This window comes from Oncorhynchus gorbuscha, linkage group LG02, assembly GCF_021184085.1.
Source record: "Oncorhynchus gorbuscha isolate QuinsamMale2020 ecotype Even-year linkage group LG02, OgorEven_v1.0, whole genome shotgun sequence".
In the NCBI taxonomy this organism is placed as follows: Eukaryota; Metazoa; Chordata; class Actinopteri; order Salmoniformes; family Salmonidae; genus Oncorhynchus; species Oncorhynchus gorbuscha.
Window position 1 is genome coordinate 65766791 of NC_060174.1, and position 27912 is coordinate 65794702.

Here is a 27912-nt window from a genome sequence, read left to right on the forward strand (position 1 = left end):
TATAACTGATCTGTTTTAGAATGTAATGTACATGTCAGATATTCCAGAGGCACCCATTCAAATAGTATCTTATGCCAGTCTTTAATAGAAGGAACCTTATCACTAATCCACTGTAAAATGATGTTTTTCCTCGCTGCGAAGGTAAGGATGTTGTAAAGCCTCCTCTTACCCACAGAAGTAACATGCCTACTAGGGAGACCTAACAGTAAATAAACTGGGTCCAATTCTAGATCAACCCCTAGGATCTTTTCAATTTCTTGCAGAACACCAGACCAGTATCTTTGTATTTTGTTACATGACCATAAACAATGTGTTAGGGTGCCTGTATCAGTTTTACATTTAAGACACTCAGGGGAAGAGGAAGTGGGGCTAAAAGCATGTCTGCGATTTGGGGATATATGCAGTCTGTGTATTATACTTAATTGGATTGCTCTAGTACGGTTACATATAGATACTGTTTTTGCATATTTCCAAATGTCCTCCCACATCTCTTTGTCAATAGTAACAGACAATTATTTCTTCCACACTTGTTTCGCCCTCTGTGTGTCTACAGCAGAAAATGACCCTAAAGCATCATAAAACAGACTTACAGACATTTTCCTTTGTGGAAAAAAAGGCATTCTTTCAATGACAGACATATCAGGGTTGCCAATTAAGGTGGTGCTCTTCAGAATATAATGTCTTACTTGTAGGAAGCGTAAAAAGTCCTGCATTGGGAGTCGATATTTCTCGACCATTTGCTCAAACGTTGAGCTTATTAAAGAGCAGAGTGCGGGTTTCTTCTTTTTTCTCAGTTTAGTCAACTGATACCATGCACCTGCAAAAAAGATTGCTCAGATGTGCGACTGCCTTTTTGAATTTTGAAACATTGGAGTCAACATGGGACCAGCATCCCTGTGGAACGCTTTCGACACCTTGTAGAGTCCATGACCTGACGAATTGAGGCTGTTCTGAGGGCTAAAGGAGGTGAAACTCAATATTAGTAAGGTGTTCCTAATGTTTTGTACGCTCAGTTTTTAATTATTTTTTTTTTACTGTGGTTACCAGAGGAAAATCCCTTACACAGGACAAAACAGACATTTCATGTGGCATAACATTGCTTATATTATACATTTATCAAACTGACTGTTGCATGCCTCTGGTGACCACAATGAGAAATGGTGATTCAGATTTACATTTTGTCTTGTGTTTTTTTGCCATACTATCAATATGGAGACTACAGAATGTACACAAACATCAATATTAAAATATAGAACATACTGCAGTTTGCATGTACATAAACATCAATATTTTCAAGATAAAACATATTTGCATGCAAGAAGAATAAATATATATATATATATTTTTTTTTCCCCATGGAAGGAGGAAACTATCTAGCAGTTGGAACCATTCACACCAGACCACACAGATCCATCAGCAAAAATCATAAAAACCGTATCAAATGTTTCTGTTTTCATTTGATCTCCATCAATTAAAAACCTGACTTAAAATACATTGTTTCCCATCCACAGTGACGGTCCAACGGACACTCTTTATATGGTACGTTATTAAATATTTGACTATGCACTGTACAGGTTAGACCTGGTACTATGTCTATATCTACAGGTGGATTCATTTATGAGGATAAACAAAGTCTATCAACACATCTTACATCTTTACCTAAAGGACCTCAATCCTATGCAACACTCCTCTTCTTATCTAACATGCACGGTGGGAAAAACACAAACCATTATGATGAATTATGCACAAGAGGTTCTGGAAGGATCTATTATTATATAATCCAGAGACAAGGGTGGGATTTGGCTGTGCTCTGCTATGATGAGACAGTAGTGAAGCCTAGGATAGGGTTTCCCAGAGTGAGGGAACAGGGAAAATCAAAGCCACATGTTTTTTGTTTGATGTTACCTCTGGAGGACATCAAAGCCAAATCCCTGCATACTTGGGGGAAAAAAGACCTCAGGACATGTCTTTGATTATGAACCGAGAAAAATATCACAAATATTAAAATGTGGAGCTGAGGATCTCCAACTTGGGCCGCTTGCCATTACAGCTCTTTGCAGGCGTTAATTACTTAATATCTTCAAAAAGAGGAAAACACTATGTTTGAAACAGTTTCTTTATCTTACTTGTTATTAATGATGAATACTATTTGGGGCCCTGTTATTTAGGCCTGAAAACGTTTGAAATCGGATGAAAATTGTAATAATTAAAAGTATTATTATTCAAGTGGTCAATTCTGTTGCTTTATGTTCAAAATACTAATAATGTTATCCAAATCATGCTTACTTCAGTAACCACCAACCCAGTCGACACCTGTCCACATCTGTGTCTCGGCGAAGAGATCAGGTGTCACAGCTGTGTTCTCTCCCCATTCAGCACTTCGTCCGGCGCCCCTCCGGTCCAGCCCCGCCCCTCCTCCACACTGGGCTGCAGCTGGCAGATAAAGTGGTTGAGCATATTTTGGGCCGACTGCAGGTTGTCCAAGCTGCTGCCAGGATCTACCTCCCTGACATCATCACCCATGTCCTCGCTCCTTGTCCTCCAGTTCCGGATGATCTCATCTTCTGAGTCGTCCATGGTACCGTCCTCTGGTTGGTGGAGGTCCATCATGGCCTCTGTGCCCTTCAGCTGGCCATGCTGCTCCACCTGCCTGTGCTTCTGTCTCCTGGAGGAGGGAATCTCCTCCAGACTGGCTGACAGGATGCGGATGGGAGAGCCCAGTTTGCGGCTCGCAGTGACCCTGTACCCGTCCTCATCTGTTGGGCCATAAGCTGAGTTCTTGAAGCTGGTGGTGAGGGTGACATCATCCATGGGGGCTGATAAGGTCTCAGAGTGAATGGTGACATGGAGATGGGGGATCTGTAGGGAGTGGGGAGGGTGTTGTCTGACAATCTCCTCACCCCCTGACTCACTCTCTGTGTCTCCCTCTCCCTGTCCTGCCCAGCAAATACGCTCCTGTCTCCACGGTTGAAACGCTGTGCCAACATGATGACCTCCCGCTGACCTCAGAACGCATTTTGGAGCCTCATCCCCCATCTCCGACCAATCAGATTCCTCCTCTTCTGGCAATGTTCCCAGCGATAGGTCTTCCCCTTTGGTGGTGACCTTTCCATAATGATGACTATCCATGAATTGGACTGGAGGGGGGGCAACAGGGAGAAGGAATTGATTGACAGAATCATCTGGGTGGAAATGTTTGTCGAGGGCTTCCTGTAGCAAGGATGTTACCTAAGGAATGAAAATAGATGACACAGAACAGAATACAGTTATGTTGTTATGACAATGAACATCTGTACATCAAGAAAAAAGCTGAGTCAAAACTAAAAGACAACTCATAGCTTCATAACATTGGGCATTAGAAAGAATGGGCTACGTAAAACAGCATTTACTAACTACACGCAGCTCAAAGCAAAAACAATGGTTTATATTGGTGGTTTCACTCTGAACTAAAATGGTTTTGATGAATAAACAAAAGGTCAAACTAATGGGAGATATGGGTGGTGGAAGGAAGGATACATTCTATACAAAGAGGAACATACACTACATGACCAAAAGTATGTGGACACCTGCTCGTCAAACATCTCATTTCAAAATCATGGACAATAATGTGGAGGTGGTCCCCCCTTTGCTGCTATGACAGCCTCCACCCTTCTGGGAAGGCTTTCCACTAAATGTTGGAACATTGCTGTGGGGACCTGCTTCCATTCAGCCACAAGAGTATTGGTGAGGTTGGGTACTGATGAACACAGTCAGCGTTCCAATTCATCCCAATGGTGTTCAATGGGGTTGAGGTCAGGGCTCAAGTCAGTCAAGTTCTTCCACACCGATCTCGACAAACCATTTCTGTATGAACCTCGCTTTGTGCATGGGGTAATTTTCAAGCTAAAACAGGAAAGGGCTTTGCTCAAACTGTTGCCACAAAGTTGGAAGCACAGAATCATCTAGAATGTCATTGTATGCTGTAGCCTTAAGATTTCCCGTTACTGGAATTCAGCTCTTCGTCCGGCACCCCTCCGGTCCAGCCCCACCCCTCCTCCACATTGGGCTGCAGCTGGCAGAAGCGGTTGAGCATATTTTGGGCCAACTGCAGGTTGTCCAACCTGCTGCCAGGATCTACCTCCCTGACATCCACACCTCCATCATCACCCATGTCCTCGCTCCTTGTCCTCCAGTTCCGGATGATCTCATCTTCTGAGTCGTCCATGGTACCGTCCTCTGGTTGATGGAGGTCCATCATGGCCTCTGTGCCCTTCAGCTGGCCATGCTGCTCCTCCTGCCTGTGCTTCTGTCTCCTGGAGGAGGGCATCTCATCCAAACTGGCTGGCAAGATGTGGATGGGAGAGCCCAGTTTGATTAAGATTTGCCTTCACTGGAAGTAAGGGCCTAGATCAAACCATGAAAAACAGCCCCAGACCATTATTCCTCGTCCACCAAACATTACAGTTGGCACTATATATTGTTTCAGGTAGTATTCTCCTGGCATCCGCCAAATCCCGCTTCGTCCGTTGAACTGCTAGATGGTGAAGCGTGATTCATCATTTCAGAGAACGGGTTTCCACTGCTCCAGAGTTCAATGGCAGCGCGTTTTACACCACTACAGCCGATGCTTGGCATTGAGCATGGTGATCATTAAGTTTGTGTGCAACTGCTCGGCCATAGAAACCCATTTCATGAAGCTCCCGACGAACAGTTATTATGCTTACAGAGGCAGTTTGGAACTCGGTAATGAGTGTTGCAACCGAGGACAGAGGATTTTTATGCGCTTCAGCACTCAGCAGTCCAATTCTGTGAGCTTGTGTAGCCTACCACTTCGCGGCTGAGCCGTTGTTTCTCCTAGACGTTTCCAATTCACAATAACAGCACTTACAGTTGACAGGGACAGCTCTAGCAGGGCAAACATTTGATGAACTGAATTGTTGGAAACGTGGCATCCTATTACTGTGCCAGGTTGGAAGTCACTGAGCTCTTCTGTAAGGCCATTCTACTTCAAATGTTTGTCTATGGAGATTGCATGGCTGTGTGCTCGATTTTATACCTCGGATGTGGCTGAATTAGTTGAATCCGCTCATTTGAAGGGGTGTCCACATACTGTTGTATATATGGTGTAGTTACAATTCGTTAACCCTTTACACTCGTGGGAATTGGCCTATGTGGTTAGGGCTAAATTTTAATTTCTTACAAAAGAAATATAAAAAGCATATACATAACCATGGTAGCAATTGAAAGGGAACAGTTTGGAGATAATGGAACAATTATTAGACAAAAGGTGAGTGCACAATAGTTCACCTGACACAAGCCTGAATCCAAAAATTATACTTTTGATTTAAGTGCATTTTACATATGCTTTTCCCCGCATTTGTTGATAATGAAATCTGAAAAAACTCTGGATACATTCATCAACATGATAAGACTATTCCTGGAAAATGTGGAGTAGGTGCAACATAAGACAAATAAATTACAATAGTTTGAGTGAGAGGACTAACTGGTGTCGCCAAGTGGCCACACCTCTCCAGTGTGCACAGTTCCTAAGCAATTTCAATGGACTTTTATGACTCATAGAAAAGTTTTCAACTATGAGGTACTTTTTTGAGCTCTCCTAGCTGCGCCGTCAAGGAACTAGAGCAAGCACACTTGTGGTTGTTTCGGTTTGGAACACAACTGTTGTTGTTTACGCAATCCAAAATCTGACCATTTTTAAATTGCAATCTGGGTCAGGTGGGCATGATTTAAAATCTTCTTCTATTGCCAACATAAGTTATAAAATACCATCTTGCAGTGTTAGGCATCATAAGGCAATTCAGAGAAGCAGATGGTATTTTTTACAGCAAATAGAAAGGAGTCCTGAGTGCATTCAGATGCGTGTGCCGTGTCAAATCTCTTCAAAATAAACAAAGAGGCTCATTCTGTCCGGAACAACCCAGGGTATGATGCCATGTCATCTTGTAACTGTAGATCATACATAGTGATCATAAATGTTGTCCCTGTACATATAGATGCAGGATCTTAATTTGAGCCAGTTTGCTACAATAGGGAAATAATCCTGCAGAAACAGGAAATCGGAATTATTATGGTGATTATAATGAATGGATTTTGTTTTAGGAGTTTGTACATTTGTCGTTGGGGCAAATCAAGTCTGACATTTTAAAGTGGAAATTACAAACGTCAGAAGCCTTTTTAAACTTTGAATGCACTACAAGTTTGCATTTCCTGCTGTGCATGAAAATGATGAGCAACAAAAGAGTGATCAAATTAAGATCCTACATCTGTGTATGTGACATGCGTTTCAGGGGTTGGAGATATGAAGTGCACATTTGGACTCTAAGGTGTTTGGCTTGCTTGTTTGACATCAGAGCGGGATTTATTATAATCCTCAAAGTCTTATCATTCAAAATACATCGAGTCATCTTATTTCACAGCATTTCCCTCGCTCAGACAATAAAAAAATAGTAAAAGTTGCCCAATTACGGGGCGGGATAACTTCTTGTCACGCAGTGCTCAAGTTCAGATCGGCTGTCAGTCAAAACCCATACAGAGCTCTGACATCATGTATAGCATGTTGCTGTACAGCCACTACATTCCAATTTAGGAGCCATTTTCAACCAGTATACTGGTAGGAATGTAAAGGGATAACATTGTGTAAGTGCATGCCATGCACTATAGCTAATTCTTATTGCAATGCATTCCAAGGTTGGGGCTTGAGGGTCAGGGGATCATAAAGGTCAGGCGGGTTTGATTCAGGACCTGTACTAGCAGTATTTCTCTGTACTCGGCCACTCTGGTCTGGTTTTGCGCACGTTTTAGGTTGTCTGTTTGTCTCGGCTAGATCTGTTCATCAGGAGGAGTTCTCACGTTAATAGTCTCCATGCTGTGGATGGTGGTCTTGGCTGAGGACAGCTGATCTGTCAGGGCTGTGATGCGCTGGTTCAGATGCTCACGCTCCCCGTCCATACTCTGAGCCTGTCAAACCACACACATAACATAAGACACACATAAACATGACTAAAAATTGTAATACCATATCCAAGATATGTAAACAATGTACTTCTATCGACTTCAAAAAAATCAAATGAGCCATCTGCTGGTGCCTCACCACTGAATGAAGCTTCCGCTCCAAGAGATTATTGGTCTGTTGAGTGTAGGAGTAGTTATCCCTCAGTCTGAAATGACAGAGAGAGAGAAAGAGAGAAAGAGAGAGAGAGGGAGAGAGACAGAGAGAGAGAGAGAGAGAGCGAGAGAGCGAGAGAGGGAGAGGGAGAGAGCGCGAGAGAGAGAGCGAGAGAGAGAGAGGGAGAGAGAGAGAGAGAAGGATTGTCAGAGTTACAGTAATAACACTATCTAAGCTTGTCAATGTCATGCATATCAACTAAAAATTAATGGCAAATAAAAGAACATTGTAACTGCCACACTAATTTTCCTCCCTGAACCCCCTTTTAATTCTGGGGTACAATAAATATCCCAATGACTTATAACTCCTCCCCCGACCTTTTGAATTTGTCCAGGAGGCTACTCAGCTCCACACGTGTGTTCTGTAGTTCTGACTCAAGGAGCTGGTGACTGCTCTTAAACTCAGTCCCCATGCACTCCATTCGCACGGCAGTCTGGAGCAAACTGTGGTGCAGATCCTCATTTTGCTCCTGAAGCATCCTGAAGGGAGTAGGAGAGAGGAGGGCGGAGGGGTTAGTGCTCAGTTAGATCACCATTTGTATCTTAATGAAAAATGTATTCATTTCTTAAACAACAATAATATGGAACGTGTGACAAAAACTTTTATTTTACATTCCCAAATTGAATTATTCCCCCGATAAGCAACAAGACAGAGATCAAATGAAACATAAAATCAAACTCACATTATTCGATCAACCTCGGATCCTTCCTATATGGGAAGGACAAAGCCGAAATGGATTTTTACAGTAGTCAACAACGTGCATTTCATAAATAGAAATGGATTTTGAAGCCTCCAGTTAATAGACATTGATAACCAATAGTGACACGTTGTGTGGTCATTTTGATGTGTCATCCATGATTATGTAGGTAGGTGCCTGCATGTTTAATGCCACAATCAATGGGAAGCAAATGAATGGAACATTCTTACGTAATTAAGAATGTAAAACACGTGCAACGGTACAAATGGGTCAATAAATATACCGTGCACAGTAGATAATGCATGACATAACTAGCAATAGTAATAAACCCAACCCCAGGAGCAGTCATACTTTATGTAGAGAGGCAGTTGAGCCGCTGTAGGCTGTCTGCTGCTCATCCTGATTGGTGGGGCTGGTGGTATTCCTGGAAGACTTGCTGGAATGGGACAATGACTCCAGCTCTGCAGCTGACACACTGACAGGAGAGTTCTCCTTAGAAGGGCTTGATGGGCTGTGGTGATCGTCATGGTGATGATGGTGGTGGTGTGTGTCTGCAGGTGAGGAGGGATGGTGGCAAGATTCAGAATGGGAAGGTTGGTGGTGATGGGATTCATGGTGGGAAGGATGGTGGTGATGATGAGGTTCTAGGTTGCTAGGACTGTGATGGGGTTCAGAATGGGAGTGTGGATGGTGAGATTCTGAATGAGAGGGGTGGTGGTGATGGTGAGAATCTTGGTGGGAACTATGGTGGTGATGGAGAGATTCTGGATGGGAGCCATGGTGATGGACATATTCTGGATGGGAGCTGTGGAGATGGAGAGAATCTGGATGGGAGCCATGGTGATGGAGAGATTGTGAATGGGAGCTATCGTCATGGAGAGATTGTGAATGGGAGCTATCGTCATGGAGAGATTCTGGATGGGAGCCATGGTGATCATGACATTCTGGATGGGAGCCATGGTGATGGAGAGATTCTGGATGGGAGCCATGGTGATGGAGAGATTCTGGATGGGAGCCATGGTGATCATGACATTCTGGATGGGAGCCGTGGTGATGGAGAGATTCTGGATGGGAGCCATGGTGGTTGCAAGATTCTCTGGATGGGGGCCATGGTGATGGAGAGATTCTGGATGGGAGCCATGGTGATGGAGAGATTCTGGATGGGAGCCATGGTGATGGAGAGATTCTGGATGGGAGCGGTGGTGATCGTGGGATTCAGGGTGGGACAGATGATGGTGGTGGTGCAATTCTGGATGGGAGCCATGGCGACGGTGAGAATCTGGGTGGAGAGGATGGTGGTGCTGTCCATGGTGATGGGGATGAGTTGGGCTGTGGTTGTCTCCATGGTGATGAGGATGAGTTGGGCTGTGGTGATGTCCATGGTGATCGGAATGACTCGGACTGAGGTGATCTCCCTGTTGATGGGGATGTGTTGGACTGTGATGGTCTCCATGGTGACGGGGTTGGCTTGGGCTTTGGTGGTCTCCATGGTGATGAGAATAAGTTGGGCTGTGGTGGACTCCATCGGTATGAGTTTGGGTGTAGCTGTCTCCATGGGGATGGGTTGGGCTGTGTTGGTCTCCATGGTAATGGGGATGAGTTGGGCTGTGGTGGTGTCCATGGTGATGGGGATGACTGGGAGTGTGGAGTACTCCATGGTGATGGAGGTGGCTTGGGCTGTGGTTGTCTCCATGGGGATGAGTTTGGCTGTGGTTCTCTCCATGGGGATGAGTTTGGCTGTGGTGGTCTCTATCGGGATGAGTTTGACTGTGGTGGCTTCCATGGTGATGGGTTGGGCTGTGGTGGTCTCCATGGTGGTGGGGATGAGTTGGGCTGTGGTGGTGTCCATGGTGATGGGAATGGCATGGGCTGTGGTGTTCTCTATGAGGATGAGTTTGGCTGTGGTGGTCTTCATGGGGGTGGGGATGAGTTGGGCTGTGGTGGTCTCCATGGTGATGGGGTTTTCTTGGGCTGTGGTGTTCTCCATGAGGATGAGTTTGGCAGTGGTTGTCTTTATGGGGATGGGGATGAGTTGGGCTGTGGTGGTCTCCATGGTGATGGGTTGGGCTGTGATGTTCTCCATGACAATGGGGATGGCTTGGGCTGTGGTGGTCTCCATGACGATGGAGATGGCTTGGGCTGTGGAGGTCTCCATGTTGATGGCGGTTTCTTGGGCTGTGGTGTTCTCCATGAGGATGAGTTTGGCTGTGGTGGTCTTCATGGGGATGGGGATGCGTTGGGCTGTGGTGGTCTCCATGACGATGGAGATGGCTTGGGCTGTGGAGGTCTCCATGTTGATGGCGGTTTCTTGGGCTGTGGTGTTCTCCATGAGGATGAGTTTGGCTGTGGTGCTCTTCATGGGGATGGGGATGCGTTGGGCTGTGGTGGTCTCCATGGTGATTGGTTGGGCTGTGATGTTCTCCATGATGATGGGGATGGCTTGGGCTGTGGTGGTCTCCATGTTGATGAGATGGACTGTGAAGACCGTGATGGTGAAATGGAGAATGGGAGCAATGCTGGTGATGATGGTGGTGTGGTGTTGAATGACAGGAGGGATGTCTTGATGAGGAGGGGCTATTATCTGGGCTAGTGCTGTCATCGGTGTGGCTGCTGGGACTGTGGTGTATGTCTCTTGCAGGCTGATGGTGTTGGTGGTCCTGGTGTTTGCCGAGATGGGAGCGAGAGTGCTTGCTGGAATGAGAGTGCTTGCTGGAATGAGAGTGCTTGCTGGATCGGAACTGCCTGCGGATATGGGAGTGAACACTGAAGGTCGTAGAGCTTGCACTGCCAGGCCGACTACTCTTTTGTCTTTGCCTCTCCTCCCCTCTGTGTTCCACCTTGGGGGACCTCAGAGAGGCTTGTCCGGGGCTGCTGGGCCTGTGAGCAGCTGTGACCCCAAGGGAGGTGAGTCTGTACGGGCTGAACACCTGCCTGGTGATCTCGTTCAAAAAGGCAGAGAACTTCAATTTTTCCTGCACTAAGTTCTTCTTGGCTACCTGCTTCTCCAACTCCTTGTCTACAATGGTATCTGCATCTCCATCCCTGTCCTTACAATGGGACAGTGCCTCCATTGACTTTGCCTTGCGAAATTTGCCAGCCATTCTTGCCCCTTCAGAACTCTCCTGCTTCTTCAGGATGACATTGGCAGGGGTCTGATGAGAGGACATTGCTTTCTTTTTCTTTTTTTCTTTCAAGCTCTTTTCCTGTCTTGGGAGGTGGCCTTCATCATCAATCAAAGGAGATGTGTCATCTTCCTCATCTTCCTCCTCGTCATATGCCTTCCGCCCCCTGTAGATGTCAGTGCAGGACTGTGAGTACTTGGGCTTCTGCAGTGGATGTTTGTTATCCTTCACGGACTCATTAATACTAGTCTGAGAGGACCAGGTGGAGGAAGAGCCAGAGGATGACGAGGAGGAAGAAGAGGATGATGTTGAGGAAGAGGAGGAAGAGGATGAAGATGATGATGAGGAACCAGAGGAACTGGATGAGGTGGCTGCAACCTGAGGGTGGGAGGTCCCATCTGTAGCATGGTGATGGTGATGGTGATGATGAGGATGGTCAGGGGAAGAGGGATGAGATTTCTCATTGTGGTGGTGAGGGTGATTGTTGTGGCCATGGTGATGGTGGTGGACAATACTGCCCTCTGATGTTGAATGGTTGCTATTGCAAAAGGAGATAACAATGACAGATTTGAGCAGTATTTCACTGAGGCAGAGACCATACTCTTAGGCTACACGCTTTACTATAATGCAGCGTTGGTAAATTAACCAGGACAAGACCATTTTGTCACATCTGCATAATACTGATCAAAATATGTACAATTTCCAAAATGTTGAATACCAAAACAAGAAATTATAGTTCCATCCAGACAAAATTTCAGATCTTAGTTAACTAATAAAGTAATGTAATCAAACATACCCATGATCATTCTGATCTTCTGACCAATCTGTCTTTTGCTGGTGATGATGAGGATGGTGATGCTGATCATGGTTGTGGTGGTGGCGGGGGTGTTTGTGGTGATACGTTCTTTGGTCAGCCATCTTGCCATGCTTGGGGTCCTTCTCCTGATGCTCATGGAGGTGGGGCTTGCCGTGCCTGTGGCCCCTGGTCCCCTGTTTAAGCTGCACAGGAGTGAAGTACTTCTCCATCACCTGCTGCTTCTCCCTCCACTGCTTCCGTGTGGTAGTCCTGGGTGCAGGAACAATCTGTTCCTCTGCTTGCTGTGCAGTCTGCAAGTCTTTGAACTATTCCTCTCCCCGTGTAATAGGTGTATTTCCTTGATTATTTCTGATGATTCAAAAATATTTTCTGGACCAGAAATCAACTGTTTGGAAAAATGCCATTTAATCATAGCAAAGTTAGGACATTACTACATGTGAGCTAATTCAAACTGAGCACATTCATAAGTGCACAATAGTTATGCTGACTTCAAACAGGCCATTTAACACATTATCTTGCATCAAGTATAACTATTTTTTATTACAAAACCTAATAATTGAGTTATTATTGAAATATTTTAAGAGGTCAACACAAATACAAAAACATATCAGCAAATACAATCAATCTCAAATCTGTCAGACTTACCTAAAAAAATGGTTTGAAAATATTTCGATGTGCCATTAATTCAAGAATCCTTATCAGGATTAATGAACTTGATCTTATTAATGAATTCAGATATTATCCTAAACCACATAAGCAGTGGGTGCCAGCACATACTCTGTCAGAGAACCCACAAGAATGACACAGGCTGAGATGCTCATTGATGTTTTGTACTAGGATTCTGCTGGCACTCTCCATCTGATGAAACCATTTTCCAATTGCGCTGGAGCGTGCATGAAACACACCACACAGAAACATCAATACATTCTCTGCACCCACCCACTAGCCCCAAGCTATTTCAGAACACATGTGGAAGCTACTTGATAGACAAAACATGGAAACTGTTCCTATTTCTGTGATGCATAATAAAGTAAAGCATTGGTCACCTAGTCTATTCAAGTGACATGGTATGGGCAATGTTACATTTGAAAACATTTGTGTCATTTGTGCATTTAATTCCAATGGCATGACACAAGCAACCACATACCAAGAAACACTATTATTTGCAATGAATGATCATATCTTAATCCCATATCACCACACCCTGACAGTTAAGTACAGAGGTACACATAAAAACTGCTTCTGGGATGTTTGACACCAGTAATATAGACAATAATTTGTCTCCGAACTGTCTATCTCTGAGGTTATAGCCATACAATACTAGCGTCTGTAGTTGTCCATCGCCCGCAGCCCCTTTCCCTGAATTGATTATCAATTGTGTGATACAGCACAGCCCTCCACTCGCAATCAATGGCAGCACTGCACTGATGTGACCCTCCAGCAAAGAGAATGGAAGGTCAAAGCAGTGTGGGGCTGAAACCCAGCCCACAGGTTATATAACTCACAAATCAACTGTTTTCTCCTTCAATTCTAAAGGACAATGTTATTTAGGAGACCTAGAACATTGATACTCAATATAAACAAAATTGACATTTAATTTTTTATTTATTTTTTATTTTTTATCACTGGCCTGGTAAAATGTTACTTCAAAAAGTATCTTTAAAAGATAAAAATGAATGACTATAATGAACGCATTATGTAGCACAGTTGTTATCACAAATGCATAGATCAAAGGAAAAAATGAACTGTTTCATACAGTAATTATTCGAACTGGAAGAGTTACACAGAATAACAAACTATTTATTATATTCATGATAACAGAACAATTCTAAAAAGCAACATGACTTCTTACAGAAAAACTAAACAAAGCAGAGATCAACCATATGATAGACTTGAGTCAGTAACGGACATGGTCAGCCAATAAGAACACGTTTCCAATTGATATGGAGTGGTGATCAGATAATATAAGTCTTAAATCACTAACATCTAAACTATCATCGATGAGTGGAATAAAGAAACTAATTACATTTACACTAATACAAAATAAAATAACAGTGATGGAAGAAGCCACAATGAGAGGGTGAGCGCAACCTCCAGGGAACAAAATGTGACAGGTGCTTTGTAAATAATTCTTTTAGGTTAAAACACACCTGTAATCCAACAATGATTGAGCAAATCATTTAAAATATAAAGGGTGCTCATCAACACAATATGATGTCCCAGTGACCTAATGAAGTTGTGATTTCAAAAAACAAATAACTATTAACATATCAAAGTGACAGGAACATCCTTGAAGCTAGAATTCTTTCTTGAGATACATTGTTGGTGATTACCAATCTGACATTTCCAACTGAATTTTTTTGTTTGTATTAAAACAAATATTTTTAAAAAATCAACATTTGTCTTGTAAATTAATCCTGTTGGTTTCCCATAGGTGGCATATTCATTCAAATAAAAATTGAACTCTTCTTCACTGTCTTTGTAATTCAATAATGAAATTAAAAACATTAACTTTCTCCAGTATTGGCAACCAGTCTTTCAAGTCACATGTCAAAGTGTTTGTAGATGACCCCTGAGTTTATTCCACCAACAATTCAAATCCTTCTGCCTCTTCAAACTCCGCATTCATCTTTGCCGCAAGGTCATCCAGCTCTGCCAGCTGGTTAGGAAGGAAATTGAAAAGTAGATCAACAAAGGTACAAATGCTATAACTTCTTCCACATCTCCATCTTGAAAATAGTGGTAAGCGCTGGTTTTCACATCTTGTTAAGTGGTAAAGTACACTGTAGTCTACTATAGTGTAGTTGTCAACAGTGACATATGTCCTCACTTACTTTTATTTGAGGAACCTTCCTCCTCCTCTTCTCCTTTACCACAGCGACACCAGGGATATTGAAATCTGGCTCTGGGTCGGGAGCAGCACTGTTGTCCCCTACCAGCAGGGTGAAGGAGCTGACTCCACAGAGAGACCTGGAGGCTTCAGGGCCCACCCTGAACTTCTCAACCTTGCGGAGAACCTGAGGTGTCTGAAGCTTCTCAAATCCAAACAGGGTCTCCCGACGCTGAGGAGATGAGGAGTACATGACCTGGTGACTTTCAAATGAAGGGTCCCCTATGCTTAGGCGGGTATAAGACCTCCGCACCTTTTGTGACCATGCTGAGTCTTCTGGGTTTGCTGCAGCCTGTGGACAGGGTGGTGAGGGGGCCAAGATCGGGGAGAGCATGGTGGCTTTTGGTGTAGGGACCTGGGCAGGTCCTGGGGTATAGATTTGGGACTTCTTAGGACTGCCTTCAATCAATCTTTGTTCATTTTCTGTGTGGTCCTCAGAGGGGACCTGAAACAAAATCAATTGTGCACATATGACTGGGTTAATATAAAATAGCAGAAGGACCAAACATTTAAAAAACTATGCAGCTTATTATGGAAACCGATTTGCTGTGTTCTTTCAACTCACATTGACTTGTGTTTTCCTGGGTGCAATCTTCCTCACAGTGATGCAGCGTTTTACGGCATCTGTAGGAGCCTGTGGATTACAGTAACATAATTTGACAAAATACTGAAATGACTGAAGATGTTTGCAGGATGCAGCTTGACTATGTCAATAGGTAAATTGAAATGTTACTAGTTCTGAAAGACTGGTGGTGTTTAGTTCTAGCTGCTGACAAAGTTACTACTCACAGAGTTGGAGACATTATCATTTGGAGAGGTCAACCGCATTGACCTCCTTCGTGGCTGGCAGGTAGAATCTGGTATGATAAGACAAAGAATGGCCCAACCATAAACAATTTTACCTAACCGGCAGCTTTACAATGGTGTGTGATCTTTGTAGCCAGTAGCAACATGACTTGACTGGTAAAGACCCTTGACTGCTAAAGTTGAAGAGACAGTTGTTTAGTCTACTGTCAAGATAAGTCCATGTCCAAAGCCATCTGTTGTGAAGATCCAGCTGTATGCTTTAATATGTAAAGACAGACATGATGGTGTCCCACTTGTTGTTGATTCTTCACAAAAAAATACAGTTTTATATCTTTATGTTTGAAGCCTGAAATGTAGCAAAAGGTCGCAAAGTTCAAGGGGGCCGAATACTTTCGCAAGGCACTGTACGTAGATCATCCATTCACCTACTCTGCGTCTTCCAAAGACACAGCAGTTGGAACCAAAAATCTCAAATTTGGACTCATCAGACCAAAAGGACAGATTTCCACCGGGCTAATGTCCATTGCTCGTGTTTCTTGGCCCAAGCAAGTCTCTTCAACCATGAAGGCCTGATTCACGCAGCCTCTGCTTTACAGTTGATGTTGAGATGTGTATGTTACTTGAACTCTGAAGCATCTATTTGGGCTGCAATAACTCTAATGAACTTTTATCCTCTGCAGCGGAGGTAACTCTGGGTCTTCCTTTCCAGTGGAGGTACTGATGAGAGCCAGTTTCATCATAGTGCTTGATGGTTTCTGCGACTGCACTTGAAGAAACCTTTAAAGTTCTTGACATTTTCCACATTGACTGGCCTTCATGTCTTAATGTAATGATGGACTGTCATTTATCTTTGCTTATTTGAACGGTAGCCTAGTGGTTAGAGCGTTGGACTAGTAACCGAAAGGTTGCAAGATTGAATCCCCGAGCTGACAAGGTTAAAAAAAAAACTGTCATTCTGCCCCTGAACAAGGCAGTTAACCCACTGTTCCTAAGCCGTCATTGAAAATAAGAATTTGTTCTTAACTGACTTGCCTAGTTAAATAAAGGTTTTTTAAAAATCAATACAAATAAGGCTATCTTCTGTATACCACCCCTACCGCGTCACAACACAACTGATTAAATCATACGAATTAAGGAAATAAATTCCCCAAATTCACTTTTAACAAGGCACACCTGTTAATTGAAATGCATTCCAGGTGACTACCTCATGAAGCTGGTTAAAAGGATGCCAAACGTGTGCAAAGCTGTCATCAAGGCAAAGGGTGGATACTTTGAAGAATCCCGAGGCACATTTTCGGATATAGCGGGTGTGAAATAAAGAACAAAATAACACAAATACTGACCAGCCAAAACGGGTTGTGGTGTCTCGTTGGTCATCCTTGCCGCCTATCCAGCTTGATTTACCAATATAAAATCAGTAGCTAACAAGCTAGCTTACGAAATGAGAAAAGATAATTGTATAGTTAACAAATAAATATAAAAAGCTGACTAGGCCCCTAATAACTAATGCAAAACCGATGTAATGCAATATTGCGAGTGGATAACTTGCTAGCTAGATAAATACTGTAGTAGTTCACTTTGCTTGATCTCCCTAGCTGAAGTCCTACTCGTTTCAAAATTGCCCGCCTGGAAGTACCGAAGTGCTAGATTGCCACTTCCTGTCCGTTGTTTACGTCTCTCTACAACCATTTACTTCAGTACTGCACTAAACTATGATAAACTCCAGAATAGTAGGCGGAAACACAGGGCTAGATCAAATAAATAGATTAACACTCCAGTATACACCTTTCATTTTGTTGCAACCGCCAAATAAAAATGTAATGAAGAAAACCTACGATAAACACAGATAGAAACATTTGCCAGAGATTTCAACGGATGTATACGTTTGAAGCATCCGGTGGGCGTTTCTACTCACTACCGAATATGGCGATGACAAGAAGCCCAGTGGGAAAGGATGGAGCGAGATGGATTCTATTTCTATTCTGAAAACAATAATTGTATTTTCCTAAAACGAAAACCTGTTACGAACAGAGTGGACTAAGTTTTGTAGATTTGACCCTTTGCAAAGTTTTAAAAAATTGCGTTGTTTAGGAGTGCAAGGGCGAAATTAGTTAATACGCACGTGCACGTCATAGAGTAGGCGAAAATATGCAGCTACGTGCTTAGAACGCGCCAATATTATTATTATGAACAAAACAAATACAACAATAGAAATATACAAACAAAGAGTACATCACCTAACAGACAGGAGTATTAGATATCGAGATACATTTTCAATTTGTCAAAACGTTTTATGGTACGTAACGTTATTGCTTTTTTGTTTTCACACTTATTGATTATTTCAAAATAATACTTAAATTCTATTTTAAACAATGTGAAGAGGGGTTGTTCTCCACACACTTCATAACATTTTTAAACAATGACGATAAAATCTGATCGTTGATCTGCTCTCGCCAAACCAATTTTAACCTGACAACCTCAATTAAAAACTGCACAAACTAATATTTTTTTATTTTTTTTATTTTTTATTAATATCAAATCAATACATAAAGCATATGAGGGAACACAAGCATACATTGATTACAAACAATATACAATCGAGCTAGGGAGTACAATATCACATTACAAATACACAAGGACCTTAAGGGACATGCATATACTTACAATTCTAACAGCTTTTTTGTTAGTAGAGCATTTAACCGTCTTAAAATTCAGCACAAACTAATCTTGGACCAGCTGTGCCGTGCTCACGTGACATCATTATTCTGCGACTCTACCGGAAGAGACGTGGCAAAATGTCAGCATCTGAAAACGTTCACTTTTTCTAGATTTAACTGACCAAGTTGGTAGAGCGGAACTTCAGTATTTTTACAACCCTTCCTTCATACGAAAAAGCATCAAGGAGAAAGTTTGTGTAACAGGTAAGGTTGAGATAATTTATAATTAAGGCCACCCGAAACAAATATGATGCTAGTGAACTAGCAATATCTATCAATACACGAAAGCAGTGTCTTACACGCCCATATGTAATCATCAAACTTAATTTGATCCATGAGTAGATTTGACTGGGATATCAGAACATTGCTTAGATAATACCCATAACTATGATGTTGTTGCTGAAGCTTGTTTTGGTGGTCACTTGTGTCTGAATCTGTGTGTACAGTACTACAGGCAGACCATGGGTCTGTGCAAGTGTCCTAAGAGGAAGGTGACCAACCTGTTCTGCTTTGAACATCGGGTGAATGTTTGTGAACATTGCCTGGTCTCCAACCACAACAAGGTCAGTGGATGGACTGCTCTGAATATTAATGTAATGTGAAATGAAATATAGGTCGTTAACAATAAAACGTCACAATATGGTGCAGTGCGTTCGATTTGGCTGCTGGGGGGAAAGGAGACTTCAAACTCTGCTAAAACCATTGAGAACTACGTCCCGTTTTCAAGGAATTGTTAACTATTTGTTTTTCAGATCACCTCTTGAAGAGCATAATCAGAACTACACATTTCCGATTATTCCACGTGTAACTATCATCAGAGTAATGCAGCAAGTAACTGCATTCGTTTCATGATCAGTAAACCTCAATTAAAATGTAATTTCAGATATGTGAGGGTAGCCAATCCGATTGGCATGTAGCTAGCTACCCTTGATCATGACTCGCCGTTCCATTACATTACACATTGGACGAAGGTGTCTTCTGTACCGGGGAATGTTGTTAAGATCCTCAACACTCGTTCTGAACATTACAATGTATCGCTTGCGGTACAGTTTTGGAAGCATAAGGAACTTATCTATCATATCAGCGAGATATAATGTAATAAAAAAATATATGTATATCAAAAATACCTTTTTTATAGGGTTAGTGTTCCCATATGGCCTTATCGCCATGTTAAAGCGCATGTTTACGGAAGTTGGAGGGACCACATGTGTTACCTAGCATGCTCCGAACACCTGTGTGTAACGGAGGAATGCCACCAGAAGCGTTTTGTCACTGAAAATTATTGTTGGCTGCAACTCTGATAAAGCCTGTTAAAACAGTGTACAGTAAGTATATATTTTGCATTTGTGAAATTATTTTGATGTGACATGAAAGTAAAGTGCTTTATGTTCCTAGAACCTTATCTCAATTGAGAATCGATTCACTTGTTGATTGAGTTTGTGGCTGCCTCTGGAAATAACATATACTATCCATGGACCTTAAGGAGAAACGATAGGCTTCTTAAGAGTATATATTGGGCTAGCTAGCGAAACAAACGTGTCATTTAGCTCGCTTCATCAGAGATTGTCCTTTTGGAAAGGGCTTGACATCAGCAAGTCCTCCTCCTGGTAAAGTTGTCAGTCGGACTTCTGTCATTACCACTATAGATGGCAAGAAAATCAAACAATATTTGGATATAAGTTATCCATCTAATTTATCCACTGAAAGTTTGTTTATATTGACGTGATATGTTATTAGCTAACTAGTTTAATTTGACGTCCATCAATCAATGTAGCCTATCATGTCTGTCAGCAGCAAAAAGTACATTAGCTAGGTCTACTTACCACTAGCAATGTTTAGCCAACTGTACAAAGTTCATACTAGTTGCTTGCAAAGGAAATATTATCAGTTAACTGTACATCGGGAAATGCCCCTTCTGCTACTTGACAGGCAGAGCCCTCAAAGGATGGGAAATTAACCTAAAAGAAACACTCCTACTTGTCAGGAACAGTTCACTTTTATTTTATATCACTCACATTTCCAATTCATGGTGGCCAATATTGAGAGAGATCTTGAGGCTACCCTCACATATTTGAAATTACATGATAAAATTGTTTACTTAAAAGCATGCAGTTACTTGCTGTATAACTCTGATAGCGCTAAATGTGCGCAGTTGTTTTGCATGTAATAATCTGACATTTGTAGTTCTGATTATACTCTTCAAACAGTTAATATGACCAAACAGTTAATATTTATTTAACAATCCCTTGAAAACCGCATTGTGTTGGAGGTATGGGCCAAAGCTGCCAGCAGGCAGAACCATGTGCAAACCGTCATAATGAAGGTCAGACTGGTAACAGTTCTTTATGGATATATTGTGGATTACCTCCGACATAAGGACAAAATCATTGCCAACGAGTAAAGTAAGTCCAGAAGTGTGTTACACATTCTGACTTTGTAATGGGACTATTTGGAAATGTTGAGCTTACATGTTAGAGAAGAGAGTGTAAGTCTTCCACTCTCGGATTCTAAAAGGGACTAATAGTAGCTGTCTTTGCCACTAAACTATGAAGTATTTTCTCTCCATTCTGATTACCAGTGTATAGTGCAGTCCTACCTCCAGTGGCTTCAGGATAGTGATTACAGCCCTAACTGTCGACTGTGTAATAACCCACTGATCTCCCAGGATACTGTCAGATTGGTCTGCTATGGTAAGATTGTCAACGTCTTTGATTTGTTATCCTTTGTGCTCTCATTGAATTTGGTGTAGGCGTGTTATTTTTTGAGAGTAACTCTCCATATTATTATTGTTGTTGCTTGATATTACTGCTCTGTGGAATTTGCACAAACCCACCTGGATCATTGCCCTTTCTCTCTATCCAAGATGTATTCCACTGGGCCTGTCTTCATGACCTGGCAGCCCGGTTGCCCCTACACACTGCACCTGCAGGATACCAGTGCCCCAGCTGCCAGGGTCCAGTGTTTCCCCCCTCCAACCTGGCCAGCCCAATAGCTGACATGCTGAGGGAACAGCTCTCCTTAGTCAACTGGGCAAGAGCTGGACTAGGCCTACCTCTGGTGAGGAATAGTGTTGGGCTGGGTCACACTAGCGGTTAGAGAAATTTAATAATGATGGTGACAGGGATATACTGGTTGAGATGCTGGGTACCGACATTAAATTGTGTATGACATTAGTGTAAAATATTTTTAAGGCTTAAAATATGTTTTAGGACCCATAAATCAAGTGTTTCTTTCAGCGAGATGGCAAGTATTCTGTGACGATTCAAATCTAACATGCACATACTCTCTCCACTGCAAGATTGATGAACCTGTAGAAGCTATTCAAGACAGCACACAGGATGTCACTGATTATGCTGACTGGTCCACATTTGACGGTGAGTCATTGTCTCTGGTTTGTTAATGCCTTGCTGGTCTGCAATAACGGAAGCCTGTATTGCAGCTGAATCCCTGCATCATGACATAATGCTAAGATAAATGTTCGATTTGTTTGTTCAAATCAGAAAGGTTACTGTAACATTTACCTTCTCCCCCACTGTGCTAGCCCCAGCATTGGAGACCACTGAAGCTTACCCCACCCACTCCTACACCCCCAGCCCGGCCCCTAGTCTAGTTCCACCTCCAGTACAGGAAGATCATGGAAATCTCGACAACAATGGGGGGATGGTAGCACAAGAACAACACTCTGGGGTCAACATGATCACTGCAACCTCCAGTGACACAATCACCCTACACACAGGTAAAGGACTATGAATGTCACTCTGGTTTGCAGGAACTGTACTAATCCTAAATTTGACTAACCACACAGTGTTGTCATGCCATACAGGCTAGTCCAATCCTCAAATCTAATCTTAGTTCATGTCATTTTTGCTAACGCATCTGATATTCTTCATGTAGATGCATGTGTATAATGTATCCTTATATTTGGTTATTCATTTGATGTTTATTTTTGCTTCCAGCATCAACCCCAAGGAAAGTCTATGACACACGGGATACTGGTCCCAGCTCTAGTTACAGCGCTGGACACAGCTCTGTGACACAGATCGACTTTGACGACGACAAGTACCGGCGACGACCAGCACTCAGCTGGTTTGCACAGATTCTCAAGTCAGTCATTTAATTATGTTACTAGTTATTTAACGTATGTGCTATTCATGTAGTTATTGCACAGCAAGTACACCTTTCTGATCAAACGACATTACATATATAAAACAGTACGTTTTATTTTTATTTAACCATTATTTAACATACTTAAATGAGAAGTTTTATTTTTACAACCAAATCTCTATTTTTATGTATATGGAATGTTATAGAAGGGTCCAAGACATCTTTTTTGTAATTTCACTCGTTTTTGATATACTTACCTCAAACAGCAATAATTTTCCTTGTTGTGTAATATGGGGGCCAAAGGTTCCGAAAACACCCAAATACATCCTTTTAGAAACAACAAAGCTCTCAGTATAGCGATGCAGGTCTTCAGATGCTGTACACATGAAACTGTGTCATTCCAAACTTTCTCTGTGACGTTGTATTCCCTTTTGTGCGACTTGAGCTGTTTCCCCTATCGAGCTGTTTCCCCTATCGAGCTGTTTCCCCTATCGAGCTGTTTCCCCTATCGAGCTGTTTCCCCTATCGAGCTGTTTCCCCTATCGAGCTGTTTCCCCTATCGAGCTGTTTCCCCTATCGAGCTGTTTCCCCTATCGAGCTGTTTCCCTATCGAGCTGTTTCCCCTATCGAGCTGTTTCCCTGTTTCCCCTATCGAGCTGTTTCCCCTATCGAGCTGTTTCCCTATCGAGCTGTTTCCCCTATCGAGCTGTTTCCCTATCGAGCTGTTTCCCCTATCGAGCTGTTTCCCCTGTTTCCCTATCGAGCTGTTTCCCCTATCGAGCTGTTTCCCCTATCGAGCTGTTTCCCCTATCGAGCTGTTTCCCCTATCGAGCTGTTTCCCTATCGAGCTGTTTCCCCTATCGAGCTGTTTCCCCTATCGAGCTGTTTCCCTGTTTCTATCGAGCTGTTTCCCCTATGTTTCCCCTATCGAGCTGTTTCCCCTATCGAGCTGTTTCCCCTATCGAGCTGTTTCCCCTATCGAGCTGTTTCCCCTATCGAGCTGTTTCCCCTATCGAGCTGTTTCCCCTATCGAGCTGTTTCCCCTATCGAGCTGTTTCCCCTATCGAGCTGTTTCCCCTATCGAGCTGTTTCCCCTATCTGTTTCCCCTATCGAGCTGTTTCCCCTATCGAGCTGTTTCCCCTATCGAGCTGTTTCCCTGTTTCTATCGAGCTGTTTCCCCTAGCTGTTTCCCCTATCGAGCTGTTTCCCCTATCGAGCTGTTTCCCCTATCGAGCTGTTTCCCCTATCGAGCTGTTTCCCCTATCGAGCTGTTTCCCCTATCGAGCTGTTTCCCCTATCGAGCTGTTTCCCCTATCGAGCTGTTTCCCCTATCGAGCTGTTTCCCTATCGAGCTGTTTCCCCCTATCGAGCTGTTTCCCTATCGAGCTGTTTCCCCTATCGAGCTGTTTCCCCTATCGAGCTGTTTCCCCTATCGAGCTGTTTCCCCTATCGAGCTGTTTCCCCTATCGAGCTGTTTCCCCTATCGAGCTGTTTCCCCTATCGAGCTGTTTCCCCTATCGAGCTGTTTCCCTATCGAGCTGTTTCCTATCGAGCTGTTTCCCCTAGGCTGTTTCCCCTATCGAGCTGTTTCCCTATCGAGCTGTTTCCCCTATCGAGCTGCCCCTATCAGGTTGCTGCTACTGTTTCCCCTATCGAGCTGTTTCCCTAGGTGTTTCCCCTATCGGTTTCCCCTATCAGGTTGCTGCTACAGGTTGCTGTTTCTACAGGTTGCTGCTGTTTCCCCTATCGACTGTTTCCCCTATCGAGCTGTTTCCCTATCGGTTGCTGCTACAGGTTGCTGCTACAGGTTGCTGCTACAGGTTGCTGCTACAGGTTGCTGCTGTTTCCCCTACAGGTTGCTGCTACAGGTTGCTGCTACAGGTTGCTGCCCCTACAGGTTGCTGCTACAGGTTGCTGCTACAGGTTGCTGCTACAGGTTGCTGCTACAGGTTGCTGCTACAGGTTGCTGCTACAGGTTGCTGCTACAGGTTGCTGCTACAGGTTGCTGCTACAGGTTGCTGCTACAGGTTGCTGCTACAGGTTGCTGCTACAGGTTGCTGCTACAGGTTGCTGCTACAGGTTGCTGCTACAGGTTGCTAAAAGAAACACCAACATAGTGGTTTTAATAGGGTGTTGGACCACTAGAAGCCGCCAGAACAGAGTCAGTGCACCTTGGCATAGATTCTGGAAGTGTCTGGAACTTCCTGTGTGGAGTCACCCTATGTTTTCAATATACTGTACTTTGTATTCCTCATTTACTTAAGTGTTTATTTGATTCTTTATTTTTGGCAGTTACAACAAAATTGAATATAACTATGCAGATAAAGTTTGGAATGACACAATTTCATGTGTACAGCATCTAAAGACCTGCATTGCTATAGTGAGAGGTATGCCATTTCTGAAAGGATGTATTTGGGTGTTTTAGAGCATTTGTTCATGGTTTTTCTGGGCCCCCTTTATACACAACGAGGATCAGGAATTGATTTGCTGTTTGGGGTAAGTTTCTCAAAAACAAGTGAATTCTCCCAAAAAGATGTCTTTACTCTTCTAATAACAACATTCCATTTACATCAAAAACATAGATTTGGTTGTAAAAATAAACATATCCTTGTAACTTACTTATTATAGATCTGATTTATCAGTTACTGTCTCCAAAGGTGGATTCCCATTTCTCTAAACTCTGAAGATATAAATGAATTTGTGTTCTCAGAAACCGGACGGGTTCAAAGAGGACAGGCCTGTCCTGGAAACAGAGGGTCTTCATGCTCCTTCTGGTTGGAGTTCTGGGATTCTTTACCTTGATTATCATTATGGCTAAACTGGGCCGTGCTTCAGCCGACTCCGACCCCAACTTAGACCCCCTACTAAACCCCAACATCCGAGTGGGCAAAAACTGACCAGCACCCAACTCCATGTCCTGGTGAGTGTTGAACATGGGGCCGATCTAAGTCCATCTAAGATTGTGGGACCAGTAGAGGCAGAGAGGCACCTTCTCTCTCGGATATGAAAGAAGAGGACAGGTTGATGCGTTTTTGCCCTGCAAATGATAACAACCGTATACCCTTTTCCCCTCTTTGGGATAGGCAGGTGCAAATTTCCTATTCATCTACTACTAAGAACTAATGGGCTATAGAACCTGTGTGTGTGAGTGAGTGTGTGAACACATTAAATTATTTACATTGCTTTTAGAGCTATATGTCAAATTTAATATATTTTGACCCACTGTACATTAAAGTAACTGTCCAGTGAAAATCTCACTAAGTTCATACTCTTTAACTTTTACCCAAATAATGTTGTTGACTCATCCTATACTCATATTTGTAGCCAAAGCATAAATTGTAATTGTAATTTGTTAATCCAACACAAACTGAACTCAAACAGGCCGTTTAAAAAAATGCTGGCTATTTACTCTGAGAGGATGAGCTGGTCAATCAGCGCTTTACTCGCATTAATATTTTTTCTTCTTCTTTTTTTTTGAAGGAAGGAAGGAACTATTTCACTCCTATTGTAATTAGTTCTAGATCATATTTAATATAAATCTGGGAACACTGGACAGTTACTTTAAATTAGATTGCAGTGATGGTAATAAAGGTGATGGGAAAACAGAAATACTGTTCTATTAGATATGGCACACAAATATGGCTTGTTGCAACATCTGCTAAAAACAAAGGTATTTTTGGAGTGGGCATCAATAAGTTGTTCAAGTTACTTGAGTGAGTGTGAGGTTTGTGTTGAACTGGAAGAATGCTGTGTCTGACATGCACATACTGTTTTTGAATGTTGATTAAATCTTAAAGTATGTAAATATAGAAATTGAATGAATTACGGTGAATTTTGTGTTGAACTGGAATAAATGATTCTAACCGATTGTCTCCCAAATTCTGAATGCAATATAAATTGTCATCTTTGGACAAAGAAAATGTAGAACCGATTAGTCTGAGGATATTAAAATTGAGTGGTTGTTAACCCAAGGGACATTGTTCATCTTGGTATAGTATTAAAATATCATAGTGTTCTGAAATCCACAAGTGCCCTGTGCCCCAACCTGGTCTGAGTACTTTTCTGTATGTAAATCCGAGAAACTCCATTTTACCAAGTTATGTTTCATATGGTATGTATTAATCTGTGGATGTCCATCACCCATTTCATGACATGTTACGAATTTGCTAAAGGTATGATATGTTATGAAATCTAGCTAGGTGGCTAACATTAGCTAGGCCTGGGGTTAAGGTGAGGGTTAGATAACATGCTAAGTAGTTGTAAAGTTGCTAATTAGCTAGAATTCTAAAGTTATCCGTGATGAGATTTGAAATCGCACCCATCCACCACGACCAACCACCCTACTTTCAATTATGCCTTAAGTAATCATCTGTCTTACGTAACTATACCATACTAAACGTATCATATTATTTTTCAGGGTTGCGGATTTACATTCGCTATGTTACATATAGTCTATGAGACCAGGCTGTGTGCTCAGACACTATGTTTGACAGTGGTCTACTTTCAAAGATCCTTTACTTGCTTCTCTTGAGTTTGAAGTATTGCTAAAGGTGTCTGCGCATTGCTGTGGTTCAAATTTGGTTGTATATTTGGACATTCTTTGACCATTTTAACTTGCCATTTACAAAAACAAAAGGTGTTCGTGGGTAGGTGTGTTGCTAGGACCTCTTTTGAAATCATTGTGTTTGAGAAGTCCCATTTTATGTATTTAAATCAAATGTCAACAGTACACCAATATCAATTTGCTGTTCTTATCTTTGCACTTTTGTGAAAAATTACATACTTTAAAAAATATTTGAGGAAAAATGTCTCTTGCTGATGCTTACTCTGCAGAAGACAGTTCTGTCATAAGAAGCTGTTTGTTTTTTTAAACATTTATTTTGGAGTAATGTCCTTTTGATAAAGCTGACTTTATCCCTTTTGATAAAGCTGACAACCCCAATTTTGTTTTGCTTTTCACATTTCTCAATTAAATTATACTCTTTGTAAAGACTTAACTGTTTGACATGATCTATGAACACGTCATATTGTTACTTTTCACATCAGTGTTTAAAAGAACTGAATGGTTTGACATATCATTATCTGAGGATGGAAAGTTGCTGACTCATGCAAGTGTTTTGTTTCTTGAGGGGAATGTGATTAATTTATTGGCATCTCAGAACTGCTCTGTACAAAACAGTTAATCTGCTAATATTGTGGAATATAAAATGACTTGCTTGATATGTTTTCCAGTTTCTTGAAATACTTTATTTCTATGTGATAACTGAAATGGTCTATTCATTCCTTTTAGTAGATCAAGAGAAACTGACAGTGGTGAGTGCCTACATTTCCATACTTATTCATACTGCTCCCCTGGTGGGAATCAAACCCACAACCCAAGCATTGCAAGTGCCATGCTCTACCAACTGAGCCACATCATCACAAACCACTTGCTATCTCAATTTACTCAATTATATTGGTCATTTATTTTTCTATTCATGGTGATGGAAAGTCTACAGGTATGAACTTAGATGACCAGCCTATGTAATACAGTAATGTACATTAAGTGGTTTGTAAGGATGGTAAATAAATTTCCATGTTATTTGATCAAGA

The 27912-nt window shown here is 42.3% G+C and overlaps 3 protein-coding genes across 4 annotated transcripts; 1 reads left to right on the plus strand and 2 right to left on the minus strand.

Annotated features, from left to right (window-relative positions):
- Positions 1 to 274: 274 nt before the first annotated feature.
- On the minus strand, positions 275 to 8496 carry LOC124007546. Its single transcript, XM_046318203.1, has 6 exons — positions 8214 to 8496; positions 7848 to 7873; positions 7483 to 7644; positions 7091 to 7157; positions 6850 to 6957; positions 275 to 3228 (listed from the first exon to the last, which is right to left on the minus strand). Coding segments are annotated over exons 2-6 (1218 nt in total). The 5' UTR covers positions 7850 to 7873; positions 8214 to 8496; the 3' UTR covers positions 275 to 2349.
- A 4891-nt stretch (positions 8497 to 13387) lies between these two features.
- On the minus strand, positions 13388 to 18243 carry LOC124007563 (sororin-like). 2 transcript variants are annotated; one of them, XM_046318236.1, is made up of 5 exons: positions 18163 to 18243; positions 15481 to 15548; positions 15257 to 15325; positions 14636 to 15136; positions 13388 to 14460 (listed from the first exon to the last, which is right to left on the minus strand). In XM_046318236.1, exons 2-5 carry the CDS (start codon positions 15517 to 15519, stop codon positions 14380 to 14382), a joined length of 690 nt encoding a protein of 229 aa, XP_046174192.1. In that variant the 5' UTR covers positions 15520 to 15548; positions 18163 to 18243; the 3' UTR covers positions 13388 to 14379. The 2 variants fall into 2 exon arrangements, with proteins under 2 accessions (XP_046174192.1, XP_046174184.1); XM_046318228.1 differs by lacking the exon at positions 18163 to 18243 and adding an exon at positions 16842 to 17407.
- On the plus strand, positions 17712 to 27546 carry LOC124007555 (zinc finger protein-like 1). Its single transcript, XM_046318215.1, has 8 exons — positions 17712 to 18419; positions 18662 to 18778; positions 20794 to 20905; positions 21079 to 21272; positions 21514 to 21589; positions 21757 to 21951; positions 22172 to 22319; positions 25031 to 27546. The coding sequence occupies exons 2-8, from the start codon at positions 18677 to 18679 to the stop codon at positions 25215 to 25217; spliced, it is 1014 nt and encodes a 337-aa protein (XP_046174171.1). The 5' UTR covers positions 17712 to 18419; positions 18662 to 18676; the 3' UTR covers positions 25218 to 27546.
- Positions 27547 to 27912: the final 366 nt, after the last annotated feature.

Bases quoted from the DNA above. Each gene is read 5' to 3' on its own strand.
- LOC124007555 (XM_046318215.1), top strand. From the start codon at position 18,677: ATGGGTCTGTGCAAGTGTCCTAAGAGGAAGGTGACCAACCTGTTCTGC. The intron at 21,952-22,171 runs GTAAAGGACTAT...TTTTGCTTCCAG, and splicing joins CACAATCACCCTACACACAG to CATCAACCCCAAGGAAAGTC. The intron at 22,320-25,030 runs GTCAGTCATTTA...TTGTGTTCTCAG, and splicing joins TGGTTTGCACAGATTCTCAA to AAACCGGACGGGTTCAAAGA.
- LOC124007563 (XM_046318228.1), bottom strand. From the start codon at position 16,875: ATGACCAACGAGACACCACAACCCGTTTTGGCTG. The intron at 15,326-15,480 runs GTGAGTAGTAAC...TGTAATCCACAG, and splicing joins ATGATAATGTCTCCAACTCT to GCTCCTACAGATGCCGTAAA. The intron at 15,137-15,256 runs GTGAGTTGAAAG...ATTTTGTTTCAG, and splicing joins CCAGGAAAACACAAGTCAAT to GTCCCCTCTGAGGACCACAC.
- LOC124007546 (XM_046318203.1), bottom strand. The intron at 7,158-7,482 runs GTCGGGGGAGGA...CTGTCATTTCAG, and splicing joins CTCCTGGACAAATTCAAAAG to ACTGAGGGATAACTACTCCT. The intron at 3,229-6,849 runs GTGAGAACTCCT...TTCATTCCTTAG, and splicing joins ACAGCATGGAGACTATTAAC to GTAACATCCTTGCTACAGGA.